Below are 22,767 nucleotides of genomic sequence, written 5' to 3' on the forward strand. Positions count from 1 at the left end.
TTAACTTAGGTGAGCTATAGCAGAGACTTCCAGAGGTGTGAGAGGCATATATTAGACACAGCTGTTAAAATAACCACAGCAACCTAGTTTTCTACAAGCAGCCAATCAGTGGCAAGAAATGATGGATCATGGATGAAGAGTAAAGATTTTGCAGCATGGCTGGGACTTCTGTCAGGTAGTTTTGTTAAAGAATGTATATTAAAATACTTGCAGTAGTTGTGAATATGCATTCTTCTATAGTAATACACTGCATAATGAAGTGACTTATCTGAAATGTTTGATAAGAATAAACTACAATATGCCACTAAATGAGGGTATTGTGTGCTCAATACTGTTAGCACAAAGATGATATCTAAGTTCTATTACCGGTATATAGAAAAATATTAATAACTTAACGAGTCATTCTCACATATAGTCACCTATACACTTTTCCCTCCATTTTCATTAACAATTTTGTTTATTCTTCCCCAGCATTTTTTTTTTTACTATATGCAAGCAATGGATATTTTTTTATGTAATAAATTGTGATTTTGTTTAACTTCCTGCTCCTCGATCTGCTATACTTCCATATTCTGACCTGGGGATTATAACGAAGGATCAAGAAGTTTTTCATCTGTTGGTCCCACGTGGGTCTCCCAGTGCCTACACTGATGAGCGGCTTCACTACTCACCCATATGTGAGTTTTATACTGGGGTCTGGGCACCAGCTGTGTTTAAATTACTTTGTAATATTGTACTATTTGTGTGTTTTTGTTTTTTTTTGTCTTTTCTGTATACATGTTTTCTTTTTCTATTGAATTGGGTGAATTTATTATGTTTATAACATACTATTATCATAATTATTATCTGTGATTGTTTATGCACGTTTGTGGCCCGTGTGTTGAGGTTGCAGCACACCTTAAATTCATTTGTATAATTAAGCGCTTTTAGCACCCTTTTTTTTGCTCATAAATAATATATGTTTCTAGAGGTGATATATCAGTAACTGTTGCGGGAATGAAATAACACAAAGAACTTCTTGAAAGTACAACATACACAGTGCTACAAAATGTCTAGGTTTCCCAAAGCAGGTGTTACACGGTCAGCTGCAGTAGCATCATTTTGTTTTATATACGATTCCTATGAATGGCTAGCAGTAATTTGAGCTTGGAAAATAGTTTGTTGCTGTGTAAAGTCTGAGCTGAGACTTCATTTCTAGAAGTGACACTCTGAAGATGAGTTGTAGCTGTGATATAAGAAGATTAGTATCCATATAATCATATTATAAAAATGCCCCTACTGTGGAACAGACACAAAAGTAACATAAAAGATTGGGTGATAAAAACAAACAGCAGGGCAGAAGCATCAAAAGGATCTTAAGAGGCATAATAATAAAACGTAGTTCTCTTGACACAAATAGTTGGCAGGACATGTGTTGTAACATTTGGGTTACAATGATCCCGGTTTATGGAGAAGAAGGAGTTGCTATATTTCTTACCAGATGTTTCAGCTCACTGAAGATATAAAACAGACTGTTAAGGAGGAAAATACCTTATCAACCAAAAAAACCAAAGAACAAAATACAAAATGCCAGTTTAAAAGCATGTGTTCATACCACAGTCTCCCACAGACATATATGAAAGCATTATTCATTATAGTCCTAAATTATTGGGAAAAGAGCTAATTGTCAAATGATTGTCCTATCAAGAATATTTTAGGCACTAAACAAGATGAATGATTCTCAAAACTTTCCACAAAATGGGAGCGGGGGGGGAGTATACATTTGGTCCTGTTTATACTAAAATTTAATCGGACTGAGAAAAATGTGATTTGCCTTTTTTTTTTATAAACTAATCTAACAGTAAATTAGCCTTGTACGAATTTGGTTACTTGAATATGATTGCACAAGTGTCACATTTAATACATCACAGAAGAATCAGATGCAGCAAGCTAAAACAAAGTTAAAGATGTCCAGAAAAAGCACTGGGGTGAGTGGGGTTATTTTGTGGGGCTTGATTTTTGTTGGGGCAACAACCGATGGGTTTGTGACCATGTTAAAAATCCACGTTTGTCACAATCATGCAAGAAACCTTGGTTTTTATAAGTCATCTATTACGATTGTTATTATCCATCTTTGTACCTTACACAGGAGGTGGTGGCTCACGGGGAGTGAGAATGATAAAGCTGCGCATGCATTTGGTAATTCAAAGTGAAGCCTACAAATGAGATGTCTCATTAGCTGGAGCAGATGGATAAAAATTAAAGGCTGAATCGCCAACTTTTAATTTCCCAGTAGCCAGGAAGAGCTCGGAGTCTTGCAGAGTACAACTGTTGAAAAACCAACATGAAAAGATTTTCTCCATCTGTCATAACACATGCCGGAGTGAAATACAACTACCTCCCACTGTCCTTTCTTTTTGGAAATGCGAAATGTGTATTAAACACAGGAAGATACAACGGTACCCATATATAATCATTTAAACTAGTTTAACATCAAGACAGTTGGCATTTAAACAAGCAAAATGAAGATATCCCGCCTGGACTCTGAAAGGAAATACTCTCTTTTTGTGACAGTCACTCCTGTCTCCAAGGCATGAATGCCCCAGCACCACAAATTAAAATGTATATCGAAAGATTTGAAATGAAAGAACTCACTCCTTGACACCTCCCTGGGGCAGATTTGAAAATAACCTTTCATATTTCTTCGAACCAGCCTTTAATAATTTCTGTAACTTGCTTAAGCTTGACGTTTATACATTCTATTGTAAAATCCTTGCTTAAGAGAAGAATTGAGAGGGTAAAACCCCCAAGCTATAACTTTTTATAAAGCACCATTCAACTTTCACTACAGGGACCACTTATTATAATAAGGAATACCTTTCTGGTGTTCTCATGCAATAATGTATTTTATTTCCATCCCATGCTACATGTATGTGCGTATACATACACACACACAGGCATATATAAATGTATCACACATGTGACTACAGCTGTGGTTCCGTTTGCTAGATCTACTGCTACATCCTCAAAGGTAGAATGTTTGTCATCCCTAAAATAGTATGTTCCTGCCACTTGTACAAAAGAGTCTTGCATGATATCTGACCTCTAGCAAATACTTTTTCATGTAAAAATGTATACAAAAAAATATGATATGCTAAAGATTGCTTCACGACATTGTGGCGTGATTATTAAATACATTCAAGATTATGTCCAATTCCAAATTGTGACAGTTCCTTTTTACCATCCTATTGATCTTGTCATGCACACACATATTATTATTATACAAGGAGTCTGTACCCAGTCAAACAAATCAGGTATTCTATGGTTCTTCATGTAGACTGATAAAGGAAAAATACCCATTATACCATTTTACACATTATATATATATATATATATATATATATATATATATATATATATATATATATATATATATATTCTATATATATTATATATATTCAAGGTGATGCCCTTGACAAATGCTATCTAATCTAAGTACAAGGATAGTCCCCTTTTACATGATACAAGATGTACTACTGCAGCTGACCTCCCTGATCTACATTTTACAGTTTAAAATTCAATGTAAACCAGCAGTCACATTCAGTTAATTTTACTGTTCCCATACAGAACGTAACACTAAATTAACTTGCAGCGGCTGTCTCAGCTATAAAATAATGCTTTACTAAGTATTCCAGGGATAACATAAATCATGAGAGATTTCTGTAGGATTGTAGATAAGAACTTTGCATTATCGCTCTTGATATATGGTAGAGTGCGTGTATGGATACGTTGTTAATTGTACAGAACAGTAGGCACGCGGCTACAATTAACATGACAAAAAGAGAAATTAAGGTGGCGAATATGAAGTATATATTCAGCAACCGTTGAGTGCTGTGAGCATTACAATAGGACTTCCCTATGAAACTAACTTTACTGAATCCATTCTCAAACCAGCAAGGCTAAATCTCAGAAGATCTTGGGCCAATTTGCCAGTTCCCATAGCCAAGACTAGCATATCTATAACAGAATCACTATATCTCGTATTTTAGAGAAGAAAAGGTTTCCTGAGCATCCCCAATTATGTGCTCACACATAGGAGTGTTTAAAGGAAACCGGTATCATTTCTGGGCTCAAACTCCTTACCCCTTGTCTTTCATTTTCCACATGCATGAATTTAAAAGTTAGAGAGTTAACTCCAGCTTTAACAAAGTTGTAACTTCAAAGAAATCTTAATCACACTGAACCTTAAACAAGGCTGCAGATGTGACTCAGTTGTCCAGTTATGAATATTTTTAATGCAGAAAATGCCAACTTTAACAATTGTTATTTACACCATTTAAACACGTGTTTACATCACCGTTGCATAATTGACACTCAACTGAAAACCCATACACCGCTTAAAGCTTGATAACAAATAAAACACATTACAATATTTTCAGAGGTCGCCTGGCACATGCATATTTAAAAAACATCAAGTTAATATTTGGTCTTGTGCCATATTAAGCATGGCCATCTGTTTCAGTTGGCTTTCAATACCATAGTATTCACTATGCAGGAACGTGTAAAATATTATTTTGTAATATTAGCTAATAAAAATACCATCAGTCTACAGCACTTACCTCAACATTTTTTTCCTAATCATTTTTTTCAATCATAGCTACATATTGAGGCTGAAAAAAGAGCTAAGTACACTAAACCTATGACAGATATTCTTAAATCCCGTTGTTCCAACTGAAAAAACGAAAAGGATCGCAATTTTGTCCAGGAGTAGAAAAAAACTTTTTTTCCCAAATACATTCTCCTTGGAAACATTTCCTTCAGGTAAGTGTCCACATTATCAAAAACTTTCTTTAGTGTGTTGTCCTTTAAACATTTTTACCTCAAATGCCAATAATGCTTACAATGAAACTGGCATTTAACCGACCGTGGCCCCATTATATATACCTCTAAGAGTGGACATATCAGTGAATGGAAAACACTAACAGAAGTAAGTCAATCAGGGCATATTAGGATGACATATTGACCCAAATCATAATAAAGCATTGTATGTATAACTGTCAGTACTACATGCACATTTCTAAATCAGAAGAATGGTTAAAACAATAAACTTGAGCCATTTCTAGTGTATTAGCAACCCTACTTAAATATCAATTAAAAAATCCTACCTGTCTCCCGGCTTTAATTTCTTTCAGAACATTTTCATAGCAGACTTCTTCTGTATCATGGAGTTGCTGGGTCTAAATAACAAAGCCAAAAAAAATACATGGTAAGACACATTGTTAGCTATTGCTAGAAAAAGTTTATCGGGATCTGTAGAAAATCTCACTGCAGCCCAAGTATTGATAGGGAATGATAATTTACGTAGGGTAAAAAATAATAAGTATAAATAATTAATGCCACTTTATAAGAATCCATTATCAGCTATATACAGTGTTAAATAAAAACATAGGACACTTCACTCCGGTGAATTTTTATGTAGCCTTTTAAGCCTGTGTTATAAATAAAAAAAATCATGACGACTCACTACATGGAAAAGGCAAGTAAAGAACACATTTCACATAATGATTTAGAATGTCATCTTTGGTTCAACATAAAATATTCTATGATTGTAGATGACCGGTAAATATCTTTTACGTAAGCCGTAGCAAAGCACAACTGCACTGGTTTACCAAGAACATGTCAAAAATATGTTTTCCTGCTAGATTATTGCAATTGGGTTTGCTATTGTCTACGTTTCTTTTCACTGTTCATTGATACGAGTCAAACACACTAATGGCAAGCGACAGATTTGAATTAGAATATAAAACAGTTAATTGCTGCATACAAAAAGATGAATAATAGATTACAACAATTATTTTTATATATTTTGTTAAACTCTAGCAACATTGAAAATTAGCATCTGTAGTTTTCAGAATAGATGGATGAAATGCTATCTTTCAATAAACTGGTTATTGTATTTTTGTTCCTTTTTTTCGGGGATCTAGATATATAGAAAATGTTCTAGATTATAGACACTAACATGCCCATCAGTCTGAGCTAGATCCCTGCTTTTACATTATGTTAAAAATAAAAAGTCCTTATTCCGCGTCACATGGCACTGCTCTTGGGAGAAATTGTTCACTTTATCAAGTATCTTATATGGAATAATAGTAAAAACACAAGCTATTTAGCAATATATACATAATGATAAACTCCCACAAACCTGCTAAATGTTATACCTATACCTCTGATATTTTTTTTTTACGAGGGAGTTAAAGATCATCAGTGCTAGATTCAACACCACCTGTTGCAAACAGTGATAATGCCAAGGTTAAATGAACCGCAATTAAATCATATCGCTTTATTCACACACTGCCAAGCATTTTGATGGAAGATTTAGTAGCTTTAGGTAGTTAACAAATTTACAGGAAAAAGCAGTAAAATATTGGACTATACAGAGGAAAGGAAAACTTGGCATACACAAGCTTTTGTCGGTGATCCTTAAAAGGCACCTTCTTCAGTAAAAGTAACCGGTAAAACCAAAAATATTTGGTTTCTGCAACAGAAATAAAAAAGTTATTCTTTAATGTGTGCAGTGCTTCTCCAGTTATTTTAAATGACAAAAATAACTTGCAACGCAACCCCTTCTGCGGTGGCATTTTTGCTCCATTTTGGTTCATGAAGCAGCCAAGCAATGGCAGAAGAGTTCTTCCATTGAAATCAATATGGGCACTTTCTGTGCATGCACATGGTGGGTCTTATAAGACCCCCTACAACGGAGCTGGCTTGCAGAGAGTACAGTGTACAGTGGGGGTAGTTCTGAAGAAGCCCTCTATGCATGTAAGGGGAGAAAATGGTAATTTAAAGTTGGCATACAGCAATCATAAGCACATGTGTTGACTGAAATGTCCCTTTAACACAAACATGCCAAAAAACTACAGTAGCAACTCAACTGGAATAGAGGAGACAGACCTCTAGGCCTGGTCCTAATGTAGGCCAAGTGTGCTGCAACAAGCTCCATCTGTAGAAACTTCACAGGAGTTTTAAGACTGTTGGAGCACCAGACCTCGCTGTTTAAAACATAATCTGCCCAAGCTATTCCTATACTGTGTCATAACCCAAAATGTAATAAATGAAGTGCTGGTAATCCATTTTGCTGCTTATGTCTTGAAATAGCTTGGCAGAGGGATAATTGACGCTAGTGTCAACACCATACAGTGGCAACCTTTATTCCACAGGACAAGGAGAAATTGTCATGATTTTACCTATAAAACCTATACATAGCTAGATGAAGAAACATAGGATAATGTGCATTCAGTTTTCATTTTTTTTTTACTTTGTTTTTTCAACTTAAGTCTATAAGATCAGCACTAAGATTTTTCTTTTGAACCCTTCCCTACCAAAGCAAATGAGCATATGTATAAAGACACTGATCACTCTATTATAAGGTGATCAAGCAGCTAAAAACACAACTTTATAAATGATTTTTCACTCACCATACGAGTGTTGTATACCTTTTCACAACCAGTGTTTAGCAGAGGGCTAAGGGCTATGTTTACAGACTTTGCCATCGGCAAAATGCATGTAATTGGCATCTTGAGCAATCGCATGCATGGCAGTGCCTCCTGTGGGCTGATGCATATCTGCCTGAGTCTCCGGGCAGGCATAAGCAGCGGTTCTGCCACCAATCTCAGATGCAATTAGTCATGATCGGTGATAGTAATATTACATCCTCTATTATAACTCCTTTTTTGTGAGGACATCCTCTAACTCCAGCTTGCATGCAGGTCTTCTATGCTTTCCATCCAGAGCTATACCACCCTTCCCATCTATCTATCTATCTATCTGTTTGCGCTTGCTAGAACAATCCAACAAAAAGGGAGTCTGCAATACAAATCACCATTACAACTGCAGTCTGCAATAGATTGTATTGCTTTGCTCCCTTGTGCATGAAGCCATTCAAACTAGAACCGAAAATAGCTCTGAGATATTATGGAAGCTGGTTCTCCATACATCTACAGTCCTATAAAAAAGAAAATAAAAAAACAGTCATGGCATCTGTCATGGCATCTTCAGTTTGGGAGTTTTTAAGAAACCCAGATTTCAAGATTAGGTTTATAATGAAAAAGGTTTATTCTAATAATAATAAAAACAAACTAATAAAGTAATACTGTATACTGTATATGTCTATATCAGGTGTCATAAAGACTAGTGTAAATGATGCATTCCCCTAGACTGCACAATTACTATAGGGTATTCCGTTGTGCGACAATACAGAAAGCTCTGAAAATCACAAGCACGCTGCGCCCTTGTATTGTCAGTTGGATTATTCACATATTAAAGGAAAAAAAATGTTCAAAGATGTTCAAATATGAATTTGGTTACAAACAATATGTGCTTGGTTTCTTGTTTTCCGTGACAAAGCAAGCATCTGTTGATTTGTATTTTTGCTTACTAATTTGGCCGAGAGAAACATGACTGCGAACCTGATGGTCTGTCCAAATGGATACTCAAAAACAGTGGGAGAATATATAATCCCATTTAATATCAATGTAATTATTGTTGACTGCCAATAACGCTGGTAGCTAAGGCTAACATTTCCAGAGATCTTCTGAATAACCATTAATGATTACATCTTAAGAAATGTTGAAAGTAAAAATCTACCGTGGTATCTTCAATTCAATTTTCAAAAACTGCACGTTGTGGATGGCTTCATCTGGAGGGAAGTTGTGGTAGTGCAGTTGAAAATAGTGGGAAAAGTGATTAATCCCTTAAGGACAATGGGCGGTGCTTAAACCCATTGAAAAAAATGCATTTTGAGCCCGAACATGTACGGGCTTTGTCATTAAGGGGTTAAAAGAAACAAGATGTAAAAAAAAATCTGACAGAACAAGATTTCTAAGCTTGTTATCAAATGGGAAATGGCTATTTTACTGCGTGTATAAAAGCACATTGTAAATGAATTCATATGCATTGTCCAAAGTTGGGTGGGGGTACTTAGCTGCAGCTTCACACCCCCTCTATGGTCTGACATTACAACTTCAAACAGTCAATCGGTGTCAAGAAAGAGCTACCAATTAAATGAATGTTAGTAATTTCCATGCATGTGCACAGGGGTCTCATTAGACCAAAATAGAAGATGAGACCGTCACACTTGCAATCCCTGTGATTTAAGTTGTAATTCAGCAGTGGAAACATCAGTTAATTCCAGAGCCCGTACAGGAACAAAATAGTGGGTGGCAAACAAAGGCTTAACTGGTAGTGGTAGCCCAGTATATTTTTCATTGGTCTCATTAGACCCCCATGCCCCAGTGTCTGCCACCCAATCATGGAATCTGACTGGTGGTAAGCACATCTCATGCCAGGAGCTGGGGAGGGCAAAAGGCATTTGCATAGAGGGGAATCTGCAGACCCCCCCCCAACCTCATGCAGACCTCTTATCTTTCACATGTATTAAAGTACATATGAGTGCCAGAGTGCCCCTTGAAAAGATGTCCCTATCACTGTCCATGATCTAGGTAACACAGAGAAATCGGAGAAATGTATGACACGACACAATTCGGCAAATCTCAATTCAGCAGCAGACTGTATGATCAAGCAGGCCTGTCAACCCTCTACCATCTCTACTGGGGGGAAAAAAAAGGGAAAAAAAACACAGGTTGACTTTCAACGGTACATATTCAAATATGCAGCCAAACCGTAGAGATAATTAAGGAGAAGCAATGGCACTTTTTATAGGGAGATACTTGATATAATTAATGAAGGTTAAAATATGCATAATGCGATAAGTGCCATATGGCAAAGTATCCTTTTGTGTATAAACTTGAAACCGCTCCCTGTGGCTGGCAGGTATCTATCTTTTCTGCAATGCAGATGAAGGGGATGACGTTTAGTGCTAGCAGACTGCCGTACCACTGACGGAGAGCTTTGCGGCAGGAAAAGGGTTTGTTTATGTGAGAAGGGGGGGGATGCGGTTTGGCGCTGGTATAAATGGAACAACAATATGTAACTATTTTGGTGTAAAGCAAAAACATTCTTTCTGAAGAGCGTATGCTCAATCACATCGAGACTAATGAGACTTGCAATGCATGTGTGACAGCCACAAAGAAACTTGATGAAAGAAAATGAGACAAGAATGTAATCAGACGCAATTGCGCCATCAAACCAACTCATTTTTATTTGAAACGTTTTTCATGGTGTTATATCGCACCGGTTGATTTATCCAATTATTGACAATAGTTAAGTTAAATGACTCTTGAAATAACATATTCAAATATTTTGTACAATTTTTTTTTTTGTAGAATAGAATATGCAAGAAAATATTTTTATATATATATAAAAAAAAAGCATTGTGATTACAAAGTGTAATCCATAAAATTTTTCGAAGGAGCTGTCTGGTGTGCTATTTAAGGCAATATAGATATCTGAAGTCATATAAACCATAGCAACGATGATCAGATTATTATAGAATTATAAACATGGAAAATAGTGAACAATGTATATCTATCGATACTGCATTTTATTTTACATTTTTTGTGAAGTGGCATGTGGTCTTACTCATGCATAACAGCATCTGTGTCCAGACATCATATTTTTCCTTCTAAGGCTTAATAGCTTCCACTAAATGAAAATAACACAGTTATTACTAGGAGTAATCAGACAACCCCAAAGACAAGTACTATAATAACAATGGCTGATTTTTCTGTTATATAAGGAAGAGGCAATCAGTGGCATATTCTGGCCAAAGTATAGGACAGCACATGTGGGAGGGCAGTGGGCCCGGTGCTGTATTTTTGGAACCAGTGCCTTTACCAGGCACAGACTGCACACTATCTACAGTACTGTGAAAAGAGTATTTGCCCCATGCCAAATTCTTCTATTTTTGCATATTTGCCACATTTAAATGTTTTATTATGTTAATATAAGGCAAAGACAACATGAATAAACACAAAATGCAGCTTTTAAAATGATCATTACGTTGCGGAGTAATTTTGACCCTCTTTTCTTGGCATGACTGTTTTAATTCAGCCACATAGGAAGGTTTTCAGGCATGAATTGCCTTTTTTAAGGTCATGCCGCAGCATCTTAATCAGATTCAAGTCAGTACTTTGACTAGGTCACTCTAAAACCTTAATTTTGTTTCGTATGAGTCATTCAGAGTTGGACTTGCTTGTGTGCTTTGGATCATTGTACTGCTACATAAACAAACCGCGATTGAGCTTTAGGTCATGAATTTATGGCCGGACTTTCTCCTACAGGATTTTCGGGTAGGGAATTTATGGTTCACCCCAAGACCATTACACTACCAACAGCAGGTTTGACTTTTGGTAGGATGTTTTTATTGTGGAATGCTGTGTTAGCCTTATGTCAGATGTATCAGGACCTACGTCTTCCAAAAAATTCAGCTTTTGACTCATCAGTCCACGGATTATCACAAAATCATGGGGTCATCAAGATGTTTTTGGCAAAGCCTTTTGTGTTTCTTTTGGTCAGCATATCTCACATTGATGCCAATTTTGCACAGCCCCTTTCTTATCGTGAAATCAAGCACAATTTTCTTAACTGAGGCAAGTGAGGCCTGCGGTTCCTTACATGTAAACCTGGGTTCTTTTGTGACCTCTTGGATGAGTCAGCAACATGCAATTGCAGGAAGTTTGGTAGAACAGACACTGTTGTGAAGGTCCACCACCGTTCCAAGTTTTCTTCATTTGTAGATAATGGCTCTTACCATGTTTCGTTGGGGTCCCACAGCCTTAGAAATGGGTTTGTAACCCTTTTAGGGTTTAGAACCTTTAAGCCTACTTCACTTTGCAAGACAGGTTCTATTTAATCATTGCTTAGATTCAACAGGGCTGCTAGCAATCCTGCCTGGGTGTTTCTAGTGAAATTGAACCAAATTACATTTAGTTAAATGCTTAGTAACTAAGGGGGCAATTACTTTCTCACATAGGGCCAGGTAGGGTTGGATAGCTTTTTTCTTTCTATACATGAAATCCTAATTTTTTTAAATTGTGTTTACACTGGGTATCTTTGTCTAATATTAAAATTAGATAATCTGAAACTTGTGACAGACATGCGGAAATAAATCAAGGAAGGGGAAAATTTTTTACAGCACTGTATTTACCTGTACGTTTTTCTAAGGTGGTGCGTCATATCCCAAATACCAACAATATGCACAAAAGAGCACCTTGAGAAGATATGTTGTAGGTACGGATAAGGAAGTCCCCATATGTCAAGCCTAAATTATATGTAATTTATAAAGACGGGCAGATCATGTAGCCCTACTACAATAGGGGGGCCATGGATATTAACAGTAACTTTCCACAATACAGAAAATTGTTATCAATATATACTGCTACAGAAGGAGAAGAGTGTCCTGCTTCTAATGTTTTACTTTACTTAGAGGGTAGTAGATGAATGTAACAGCCTCACAGCAGAAGTGGCAGAGGTTAATATATTAAAGAGATTTAAAAAGGCACCATCAAAACTCACCTTATTGGTCGACTTAATTCCAATAAATGTTTGTCCAAGAGGAACAGGACGGAATCTTGCATCGAAGTAGAAAAGTCCAATGTAGGGATTGACATGAAGGAAGGATGCCACATCAAGGTAATTGGGAAGGGTAGCAGAGAGACCTAAAATTCTAATCATACTCTGCGTGGATTCCACCTAAAACACCAAAAACAAATAATATGGTTAAAGAGAAATACTAACTATATAATTTAATTTTTTCTGAGGACATTATAATTTTATAACAGAACAAAGATACATAGAACTTAATTCTATGTATCTTAACAGTGCACAAAAATAATGGTGCTTATCGGGATATAAGAACTTGCTAAATTGTACTTTACGTTTTATTGAATACAAGTTATGCAATGATGAGTCTGATATCAAATTATCAATCTAAACTGTTGCAGTTTAGACAGGGTGCGGTATGGAGCTGTTACACAGAAATATCACTCTGAAATCAAGTGGCCTTAAAAAAAAATAATGAAAAAAATGCAAATATGTTTGCTTCTCACAATCACATTAAAATCAAGGTTTCTCCTGTTGAGCATTACCACAGATATATGCAGCTGCAATGAAATTACGACAAAATACTAATATGTGCGTATGCATAAGTACATGTGTATGTATGTGAATGTGGGGGAATAATGTAAGTTAGAAAGAGAATGAAAAATGTAAAATACAGATATGGGCGATAAAGGAAAAAAGTGGATAGAAAAAAAGTGAGGAAAATGCTTACTTCAAGTGATGTGCAAGACATTGGACAAAAGAAAATGCCAAAGAGGAAGGAAAGAATAGAACAGAAGGGGAACAAAACAGCAAGAAGAAGAAAATGCTTGCAAAATGAAGAAAATCTGTTTTAAGGATAAATTATACACACAACTGTTTGTGTGGAAATATAGAATATATATATATATTCATACATGAAACATATATAGTTTTTTCAATGCAAGTATAAAACCAGGATTAAACACATGACAAAAACTACATCTGTAAATACTAACGACATTAGTTACCCTTTCACTCCTAAACAGATTGCAAACTATATATTTAGAAGTAATTATAATGTCAAACTCGAAGGGCTCAATTTGACCGTATTACGAAATGAATTTTTTTGAAGTATAATCTACATTATTAAAGAAAATGTCAAGCACACAAACAAGTAAAGACTTCAACTTCGGCAATTAGTCAACAACTTCTGATTAGTTATGCCTTGAGTACTGCCAGAGTAGTCCTTTGGCAATGGTACAGGGTTATAAACCAATTTCATCCATTAAACATCATCTTACAATGATTTTGTGAATCGAGCAACCAACGAATATGACAAAGTATTTCAACCTTGTGCATTTTTTAAGGACTCCCGAGATTTATGACATTGCATAGATTTGTTTGCTGGAAAGAGGAAAAACATTTGAAGGCTATATTTTTTTTCATCTAACTGCAAATTAGCTTAAAGAAACAGACATTTCAATTCATTACATGTCTTAACTGGGATCTATCAACCTTAAGAGTTAAGACTTAAGATGTCCACTGGGATCCAGTTAACCTATTTAGCAGGCAAGTGTGCCAGTAGCACTGAGCAATGCCGTCAGAGCTCAATCCTGCCACTAGGAGAGAAAGCACTGGGGATGTGTATCACATGCCAGGTTGTGGGCTACAAGAAGACACAGGTGTGTGAAAAAAGATAGTACACCCTCTTTGAATTCTATGGTTTTACATATCAGGACATGGTAACCTGTTCCTCAGCAGGTCTACAAATGAGGTAAATGCAACCTCAGCTGAACAACAAAACATGACATATTATACCATGTCATGAGTTATTCAACAAAAACAAACAATGATGAACTTTAAATTATTTGGAAATGACCTTATAACCCTTTTCAGGCTGATGTGCAGCAACAATCGCTTCTCTAAGATCATTGCTGTTGTCTTTCCTCCTTGGCATTGTGTTAACACACACCTGAATGCTCCAGACCAGCAAACTGCTAAAACTTCAGCTTTTATAGAGGTGGTCACATTTGCTGATGATCAATTAACTAAGGGCATTTGACTAGCAGCACCTGCCTGCTACTTAGCATCTTAATTCCAATGGAAGCAGTAAATTGTGGTGGTGTTTACGCAACTAAAAAAAAAAGTTTAAGAGTCACTGAGAGAAAGACATCAGTTTTGTACTGTTTGCTTCATTAATACCTGTAAGGAAATTGGCCTGACTGTCGTGACCCACTTTAAAATGAGAGGCTATCTTCAAGTCTTTTGGAAAAAGAAGATTGGGCAACACATTGAACAGGTCTCTCTTCAGTCTGGGTTATTAAAATATAATATTGTACAGCCTGAACCCACAAAGGCTTCTAAAATGTTAATTATTTATTGTGGTCTGTGTCTTGACCTGGCCAAATTATTCAAAAACCCCATATGCCTAAAAAACTAAATGAAAAAAAAATGTATTCTTCAGAATAAACCGCTATGTCATCGTCATGTACACTGTGTGCTTATCATAAATGGCACATTGAGGATCCCACACATAACAGTGAGGGATTTGTCAGTCCTTGATAGATAGGGGTCCCTGTGTGCTAGCCCTGATTTACAGTGCATATTGATTTATAGACTTGGCACAGTTTTTCCTAGCACAACATTTTGCTATTTTATTGTATATTTAACGAGGTCTCGTCACCTGCAGCTGACTTTACACCAGTAAATGTGATCAACAAAGAATTATTAAGAAACAAAACCAAAAGTACAAATGTATTACATTCTGAGTATTTTTAGCCATGGAGACATCTTGGAAGAAAATAAAATAAAAATCACTGTGGAAAGCTGCTTGAAGTGATACTAGAAGAACCATACCAAGTAAATCTGCTTATTCGCTATAACTATAAGTAAAGATAGCACCTTGGGATACAAAAACTAAATAAAACCCAGTCTACCTGATGGATTATACACAAAGAGCTAAAAGTGGTAGGGGATGAACTGTTATTTATCATTTTTAAGAATCCCTTGCCAAGGCTTTGTTCCCGGAGGACGATATACTTTCAGTGAAAAGAGTACAAAAAAAAAAAAAAAAAAAAAAATCTGCCGCGAACAAAAATAATGCAGCTATGGGATTAGTGCACTAAATAGAAAACAACAACCCCATGTTAACCAATAAATGAATAGGACCAGAAAATAGCATACATGTGTGGGTGAGGGAAAGTTCTATTTATTTATTTTCGAATCCTATATGGTTTTGCTGGTTGTTTTTTTTGTTTGGTTTTTTAACAACCCTTACATTTAATTAGAGATGTTTTCAAATACACAGTACTTAAAAAGAATAAATAAGTATCTTCAATAAGTAAGTAAAAGCACATAATCTAAGCAATGTCACAATACTGACGGTACAAAGGCAGGGCCCGGACAGATAGAAGAGGGGCAGAAATGCACAATATATATACAGCTGAAACTGCAGGAAACAGAGGTAGATAATCAATTTGCCAGGGTTTCTATTCTGTGATTATTTTTCTACCGGTACAAGAAAAAGAGATATTACGGTTTGGAGATCTGAAGATATGCTATAAAGTTGAGATTGGTATATTTGCTCATAGAGGAGCCATGCATAATGATCTGCACCAGAAGAGTTTATCAACACATTCAGCCGTTTTTAAGATCACTCTGCAAATTGGCATTAAACGGTCTTTGTGGCCATTTTAGGCACATTAATAGCATGTTAGTTTAAGCAAAAGAAATGACAATATGTAGTGTATTACCATGCAAATGCATGCTGGTTTGACACAAAGCACAACACTCTAATCCTTTCATTCACTGACAATTTAGTAATTAAAGTAACATAAAACCACAATATCGAGATAACATTAAAAAAAATTACAAAATGGGACTTTGCAACCATACAGAGTACTTTTGCACATGTTACATTACAACGCAAACTTTTCTGTTCTGTACAACCCTGACTATAGTTACTTCTGCAGCCGGGACCATTCTGCTGGTTTCTACAGTGACAACACCAGGCTTTAAAAGTTGCACCTTATACAATATCCCTTTTCTGATTTGTGCTTCTATGGTATGGATACAAGTGTAGCAACATAAGCCTTAACTCTAAACAGCACAGCACTGCTTAAAATGACCAAGCCAACAGACTGAGGGGTTTATTCACTAAAACAGCAGATGGCAGGTGAGTTGGGATTTCAACTACCTAAACTCGCTATAGATTAGAAAGGGCCAAAACGGCCTGAGCTGGACCTGCAAACTAAATAGTTTCATCAGTGAGGCAACTCAATTCAACAAGACATGAGCAACTCAATTCAACAAGACATGAGCAACTCTACTTTTGAATAACTTGTCTGGAATGGAACCTTCATGAAGGCAGGGAGGTGAAAACGCAACCCTCCTACCACCTACCTCTGAATAGTGAATAAACTCCAAAGTGCCTCCACTTTTTATTTCAAAGACAAATTCTGGAGTTTTATAAGACTGAACAAGGCAAATTCTGCCACATAGAGAGCTCTGCAAATCTGCTGAGTATGCTTCATTCGAGCCGCAAGTTAAATAATTTAATGTAAAACCTGGGGTGAGAGGGGCAATTTAAGAAACCAACCAAGAGCGTTTGCATCGGAGTCCCCCAAAGGCATGTTTTCTCCCTGTGTCAACCAAGTAAAAATTTAAACAGACTCCTTTTGTAAGAAATTTCATAAAAAGGTTTTTTGAGCAGAATTAATTCTATTTAAATTGGTTTTATTCCTCAGCTAGTCTGGTACTAAAGCTGCATTTTGATTTTAATCAATACTGTACTATCTCTTTCCAGAGCATAGGTTGAATCAAGCAGTTTGCGATTTTATGTTTTTACATTAAAAGTCTGAAACATTAATTATATGCCTCACTGTATCTCCCCTGGTATTATATCTTCAATTCACACAGTTGTGAAAGAATAAACATTAAATCTGAATTTTCATGGAAAGGGAGAACTACGTATGTAAACTGCCTATATAGCACTAAATATACTCATTGGATGATACAATTACATGCTCCATTGAGTCTCAAGTGGAAAAGGGAGTGAACAATAAAAGGTAAGACTAGTATATTGCGCAGGAAATTGTTCTGAACATGATCCTTAGGCAAAACATCAATAACCAAATGTACACATGAGAGTTAAAAAAGGGAAAAAAAAAAACCCTTGCAAAAAACTGCTAAACAATTTCCCGTTTCTGATTATAGAAAAACATACACGTATTCAGACAATACCAAACAGTATGGAGCTTACACAAATATAAAAGAATGTGCATTTCTCATAATTCATTTTATTCTTCTCTTCCTATTTATGTATAAAATATAATAGGCAGGCATTTTTGTTCTTCTTATTTCTACTTGTGACAAAAGGCATTGATAGAGTTAGGGACTAAGGGTGAACAGGACAGGGCTTAATATACTTGTTTATAGGCTTGAAGAAAAATGGTTTCCATAATTGGAAAAGTGTGGATCACAGGTGAAATAGCTCTCAGTGCCCTTTATATAAGTCTGTATCATTTCTATTATTACAATCCACACTAACAGTAATACTAAGACAATGAATGCTCCGCAGTAGACATTACATGCGAAACGTTTGCCAAAGGTGAACTTCAAAAACGAAAAAGTTTAAAAGAGATTTTTTTCCTCTTTCACCTGCTCTGTCATTGTGCCGACATCAATCATAAGTCCTAAATGACAATTCTGACATCGCCAACACTTCATAATGACAGCTCTGGGAGTCTTAGAGGCACTCAGACTACTGATAATGTCCACTTCAATAACTAGACAAAAAATAAACTTCTTGTTCAATATAGCAACGGTGTGTTCAAAATCACAGTAGCACAATGAACCTAGATGGAGTTTCCATGTAGTATAAGAACAAAAAAGGAAGACAGATCTGATATTCTATACATAGACAATACTAGAATGATGTGTTTTAGCATTCATACCTTTTCTGGAATGAAACCAACAGATTTTTACAGTGTGAAATGAATGAAACTAAAATATGCAAACAGCAGGGCTTGGTGCTTTATGCTAAAAAAGGAGTGGTAGGTTAAGCATCTCTTACTCCCCCATTTATTCACCCATTGTTCTTTCTCCTTTACACATATTATTGATTTCTATAGCACCCTCTTTCAACCTAAAGTAATAGATGATGCTTAACCATCTGCCCAAAACAGAAATCAAAACGCTCCTAAAACAAACCGGTTACAAAAATATAATCTACTCTAATAGATTGGCTTCCAACTGTTCCTAACCTTTAGAAATCTTATTACATGTGCTGATTTTTACACTCCTTAAATAACTATTGCTAATTTTAACTGGGCAAATACTGTGGAATATCACAAGATTTAGGTAGTAAAAGTTTCAAGTTGCTGCCATGTAGTTTTAACAGAGCTGTTGTGGCATCACTCATACCAATGTCATAAAAGACATTTACATCAATAGGGGCACCTACATGTGTTGCTATTTCCTGCAGCCATGGCTGTTTGTGATATTTACCTAACCAAAGTGGGATGGAAGAATGAATGCACCACATTGTGTTTAAAAGCAACCTATAAATTTACATCTGGCAGGCTGTTATTACAGAGATTTTCATACAAGAAATAGTCAGCATGCAACGGGTATAAAACAATGCCTTTATTAAGAGAATCTCTTAAAGCTATATGCAATTCTCAAAAAGCCTTATGATTGTACATTTCAGACTGGTGAAAAGCACCCATAGCAAACTTGTCAATAGTTGTGTGGGGGGGGGGGGGGGAATGTAATTTGAACACAAGCATTTACATGGGACTACAAGTGTCAGGCTATAGCAGGACTGGTTGGGAGCGTAGAACACGGAGGACAAGTACAAAAGACAAAGTCCACTGAAGACCAGTTCATGTTATAGGTCACATTAAAGGTGGGAAAAGTTCTGACATGATTTATATTTGTCTCATTCTTTAACATCACTAGAATCTGGCATTTTAACAAGGGTGTATAGACTTTTTATATCCAATATATTATATATATATATATATATATATATATATATATATATATATATATATATATATATATTATATATAGTGGTCTTCAGTTATTGGTTCCCTCACACATAGGACATTTGTCTCATACTTCATTACACTGACCTAGTAGATGGGATCAGAATGATATGCTAAGGTAGAGGTTTTCTCTGTAATGGTACATGAATTAAAAATTGAGCAAGGGATGCCCCCAATATGGCAAGCTATTTGACTGTAGTCTGTTCTCAGCTGTGGTAGTCTTGTCCTTCATGGTAAGCATATTTTAATAGAGTAGTTCTGTCTTTTTCAGAGACCGCTAACATATGTTTTATTGTTGCCTATTTGCAACCTTAACAGTAAATATTTATCTCATTTGGCATACAGTGTTATATACAGTAATTTAAGTTAGCACTGATAATATTGGTAATTTGGTAATATTTTACTTTGCTTCCTTTATCTGTTGACCTTGACTCTGGCATTGTTGTCAGTCTTGTGACCTTCATAACACTGAGTGATTTTCCCTGCTCAGACACCGTACTGAGCTTTTGTTTTATGAAAATGCTAATGAAGTCTGGTCTAACGTAGACTTTCATTAATTGGAAAACCAGGCTGAGTGCTTACAACTGAACCTATTGTTTACCACAGGAAGTACCGTAAGGAGTCGTGGAGGAATGTGTCTGTCTAGATTCTTATATCATTATGTACTACTAGGGTACCATTGTGGGAAGTTCAGCCCCTCTCTGGAGAGAGCCAGCAGGGTCACAGACACCACAAATTGTGGTGGCGAATACAGACTCTGCTTACCTGTCGTAGTGTTCGTGCTACCAAGCTTTCCAGTACTGGCCCTCTGTCCTCATGAAGCAAATGCACTTCATCTAATATCAGCAGTCTTACAAGCTGAGACAGAGCTACATCTCCAACGCTCTTTCTGGTCACAACATCCCATTTCTCAGGGGTGGTAACTAACATCTGTGAACAAAAATCAAAACAATATATATTAATTCACACAGGAAGACCATTTGAAGAACATTATTAATGGTCTATTTATTTGGGAATTATTTTCCTAAAGCACGAAACTGGACCAAAGTGGGCATATCTTGCAAGAAAATAGTAAGGCAAACATGATAAAGGCAAGTCAACAGCTGATACATTAACAGAACCGTGCCGACAAGGGTACTCATGGAAGGCAATGACCCCACAACTCAGCTTTCAAACAAATATATATATATATATACACACACAAATACATACATATATATATATATACATATATATATATATATATATATATATATATGTGTGTATATATATATATATTTGTTTGAAAGCTGAGTTGTGGGGTCATTGCCTTCCATGAGTACCCTTGTCGACACGGTTAATATAATATAATATATATATACACACACCGGTATATATATGCAAGTGGACAGACAGTGGCAGAGAAAATGCAGCATTTACTTCTCAGTGAAACATTTCCAATCAACATTTCAGACCACATCATGGTCCTTTAAGCAAGATGATCTGGATAAAAAACTATGATGTGGTCAGAAATGTTGATTTGCTTTTTCTTATCATGCTGCTTGTTAATTACCATGAGTGTGAATCTCCATTTCTGACTTTTATTTATTTTTACATGTCTATTCTTTTTTTATTTGTACATTAATGATATGTAAGCTAAGTTCTGACATCCTATGCTATATGTTTGCTGAAAGATATCACATTCAAAGCTCAAAAATTAAGCCAAGGTACTAACTAGCACTATTCTACTTTGCATGGTCTCTAAAAAGTTGTGAATTTCAAATCAGGGACCAAAGAATGAAGACAAAGTACTGACAAATGGTTCACTTAAGCTTAAATTAAATGTAAATGCACGTAGTTCATAGATTATAACAGCCTTTAAGAGATTCTGTTGCAGTTTTATTACAAAACAGAAGCTCTGTGCTGTCAAACTGGCAGAGATCTATTCTATTCCACTGGTACATAGGTGAAAAACAAAAACAAAAAAACAGCCGAGGCTAAAAAGCTAATTATCTCCAGTCTCTAGTGTCACTGCATTTTTGGAACCAAAATGACAATTAAGAAGTAAATGTCCACAATGAAATTAGAACATATCAAACAGATGAAAATGTCACCATGTGTTGCTGTATCCAAAGCTCAACTCACAACATTTTTATTTGAACCATAGAAAAATACACCAAACAAAAGGTGCTGAATAGTTCACATAGATACAGTGCATTAACCAAGCATGCAGTGGAACACAGACGTCAGATCAGAACCCATTGATCTGCCAATTCTCAGGGCAAGCCAAGAAACATAATTTCTAGGTACACAAATGTAGCAACTCAAATTCACATTTTTATTTATTTTAAAACAGAAGGCATACCAGAGGGGGTACAATATACAAAGCACCAAGGAAAACATGGGAATGAAGCTCAATCATCAGAGGGAATCAATCAGTGGAAACTTGGATGTTAAGCAAGTAGCTCTACAAATTGTGTCCCTTGAAAGCAATGGACATTTATCTTTCAGGTAATACTCCTTTATGTGGCACAATCTGATATCAAGTATCAGAAATATGTGCTGAAGATGTACTCGATATTCCTCTGTACTCTGAGTATAAGAATACATATCCCATACAATATTACAACTATGTAATTGTACACTGGATGATAAACAGTTTCCTTCAGTAAATGACTAGTAAATATTTCAATGTTTCATTAGTATGTCTCCTTGGTTGTGTGTGCTTGTGCGATTCCCATGAAGGAAACTAGGAGGTTTGTAAAGATAACTAACAACCAAGGAGATCAACAGGAAAAAATACTGGTTGTGTTGAGCACTATGGCTGCTCTAGACAGAACAGAAAGAGATATCTATCTCTATATACACATCCACACACAGGGATGCAATGTGATGTACCTTACATTTGAAATAAAAAAAATTATGAAAACGGTAAAATAATTAGACTTAAAAATCTTAAAAGGCATGTGCAAAAAAAAAAATTGCATGTCATGATTGCTAGTTACCCATTGAAACAAAAATATTGTTTTAAGTATGCTTTATAATGCTGGGATGATGTCTAGACATGGATAATTCAAAAAAAGAATCTGTATTTTTCATGACATGTAAGTAATGGTTGTTGTGTGACAAGTCTTACATATTACAGTGTGTAGGTACCATGCTTATGACAACCCTGCTCAGTACAACACATCTATCATTAGGCTGTATTCAGAGATGTATTCTAGACTACCCTTATGAGGCGGTGTAGGGGGGGCAGCTCCTCTGCAACAAAACCGGGGGAAGC

At 35.9% G+C, this 22,767-nt stretch overlaps 1 protein-coding gene across 1 annotated transcript in view; it reads right to left on the reverse strand.

Moving 5' to 3' along the window:
- Positions 1–3,308: 3,308 nt before the first annotated feature.
- The window catches only part of LOC149284584 (activating signal cointegrator 1 complex subunit 3-like), a 126,618-nt gene continuing 107,159 nt past the window's right edge, over positions 3,309–22,767 (reverse strand). Inside the window, exons 10-13 of the mRNA XM_089496453.1 lie at positions 20,271–20,435; positions 12,451–12,627; positions 5,145–5,216; positions 3,309–3,317 (exon numbers count right to left, since the gene is read on the reverse strand). Of these exons, the coding sequence (XP_089352579.1) occupies positions 3,309–3,317; positions 5,145–5,216; positions 12,451–12,627; positions 20,271–20,435 (423 nt within the window). The remainder of the gene's footprint in view (positions 3,318–5,144; positions 5,217–12,450; positions 12,628–20,270; positions 20,436–22,767) is intronic.

The sequence above is a fragment of the Sceloporus occidentalis genome, unplaced genomic scaffold, assembly GCF_023333645.1.
Source record: "Sceloporus occidentalis isolate IW3139 unplaced genomic scaffold, rSceOcc1.0.p SCAF_90, whole genome shotgun sequence".
In the NCBI taxonomy this organism is placed as follows: domain Eukaryota; kingdom Metazoa; phylum Chordata; class Lepidosauria; order Squamata; family Phrynosomatidae; genus Sceloporus; species Sceloporus occidentalis.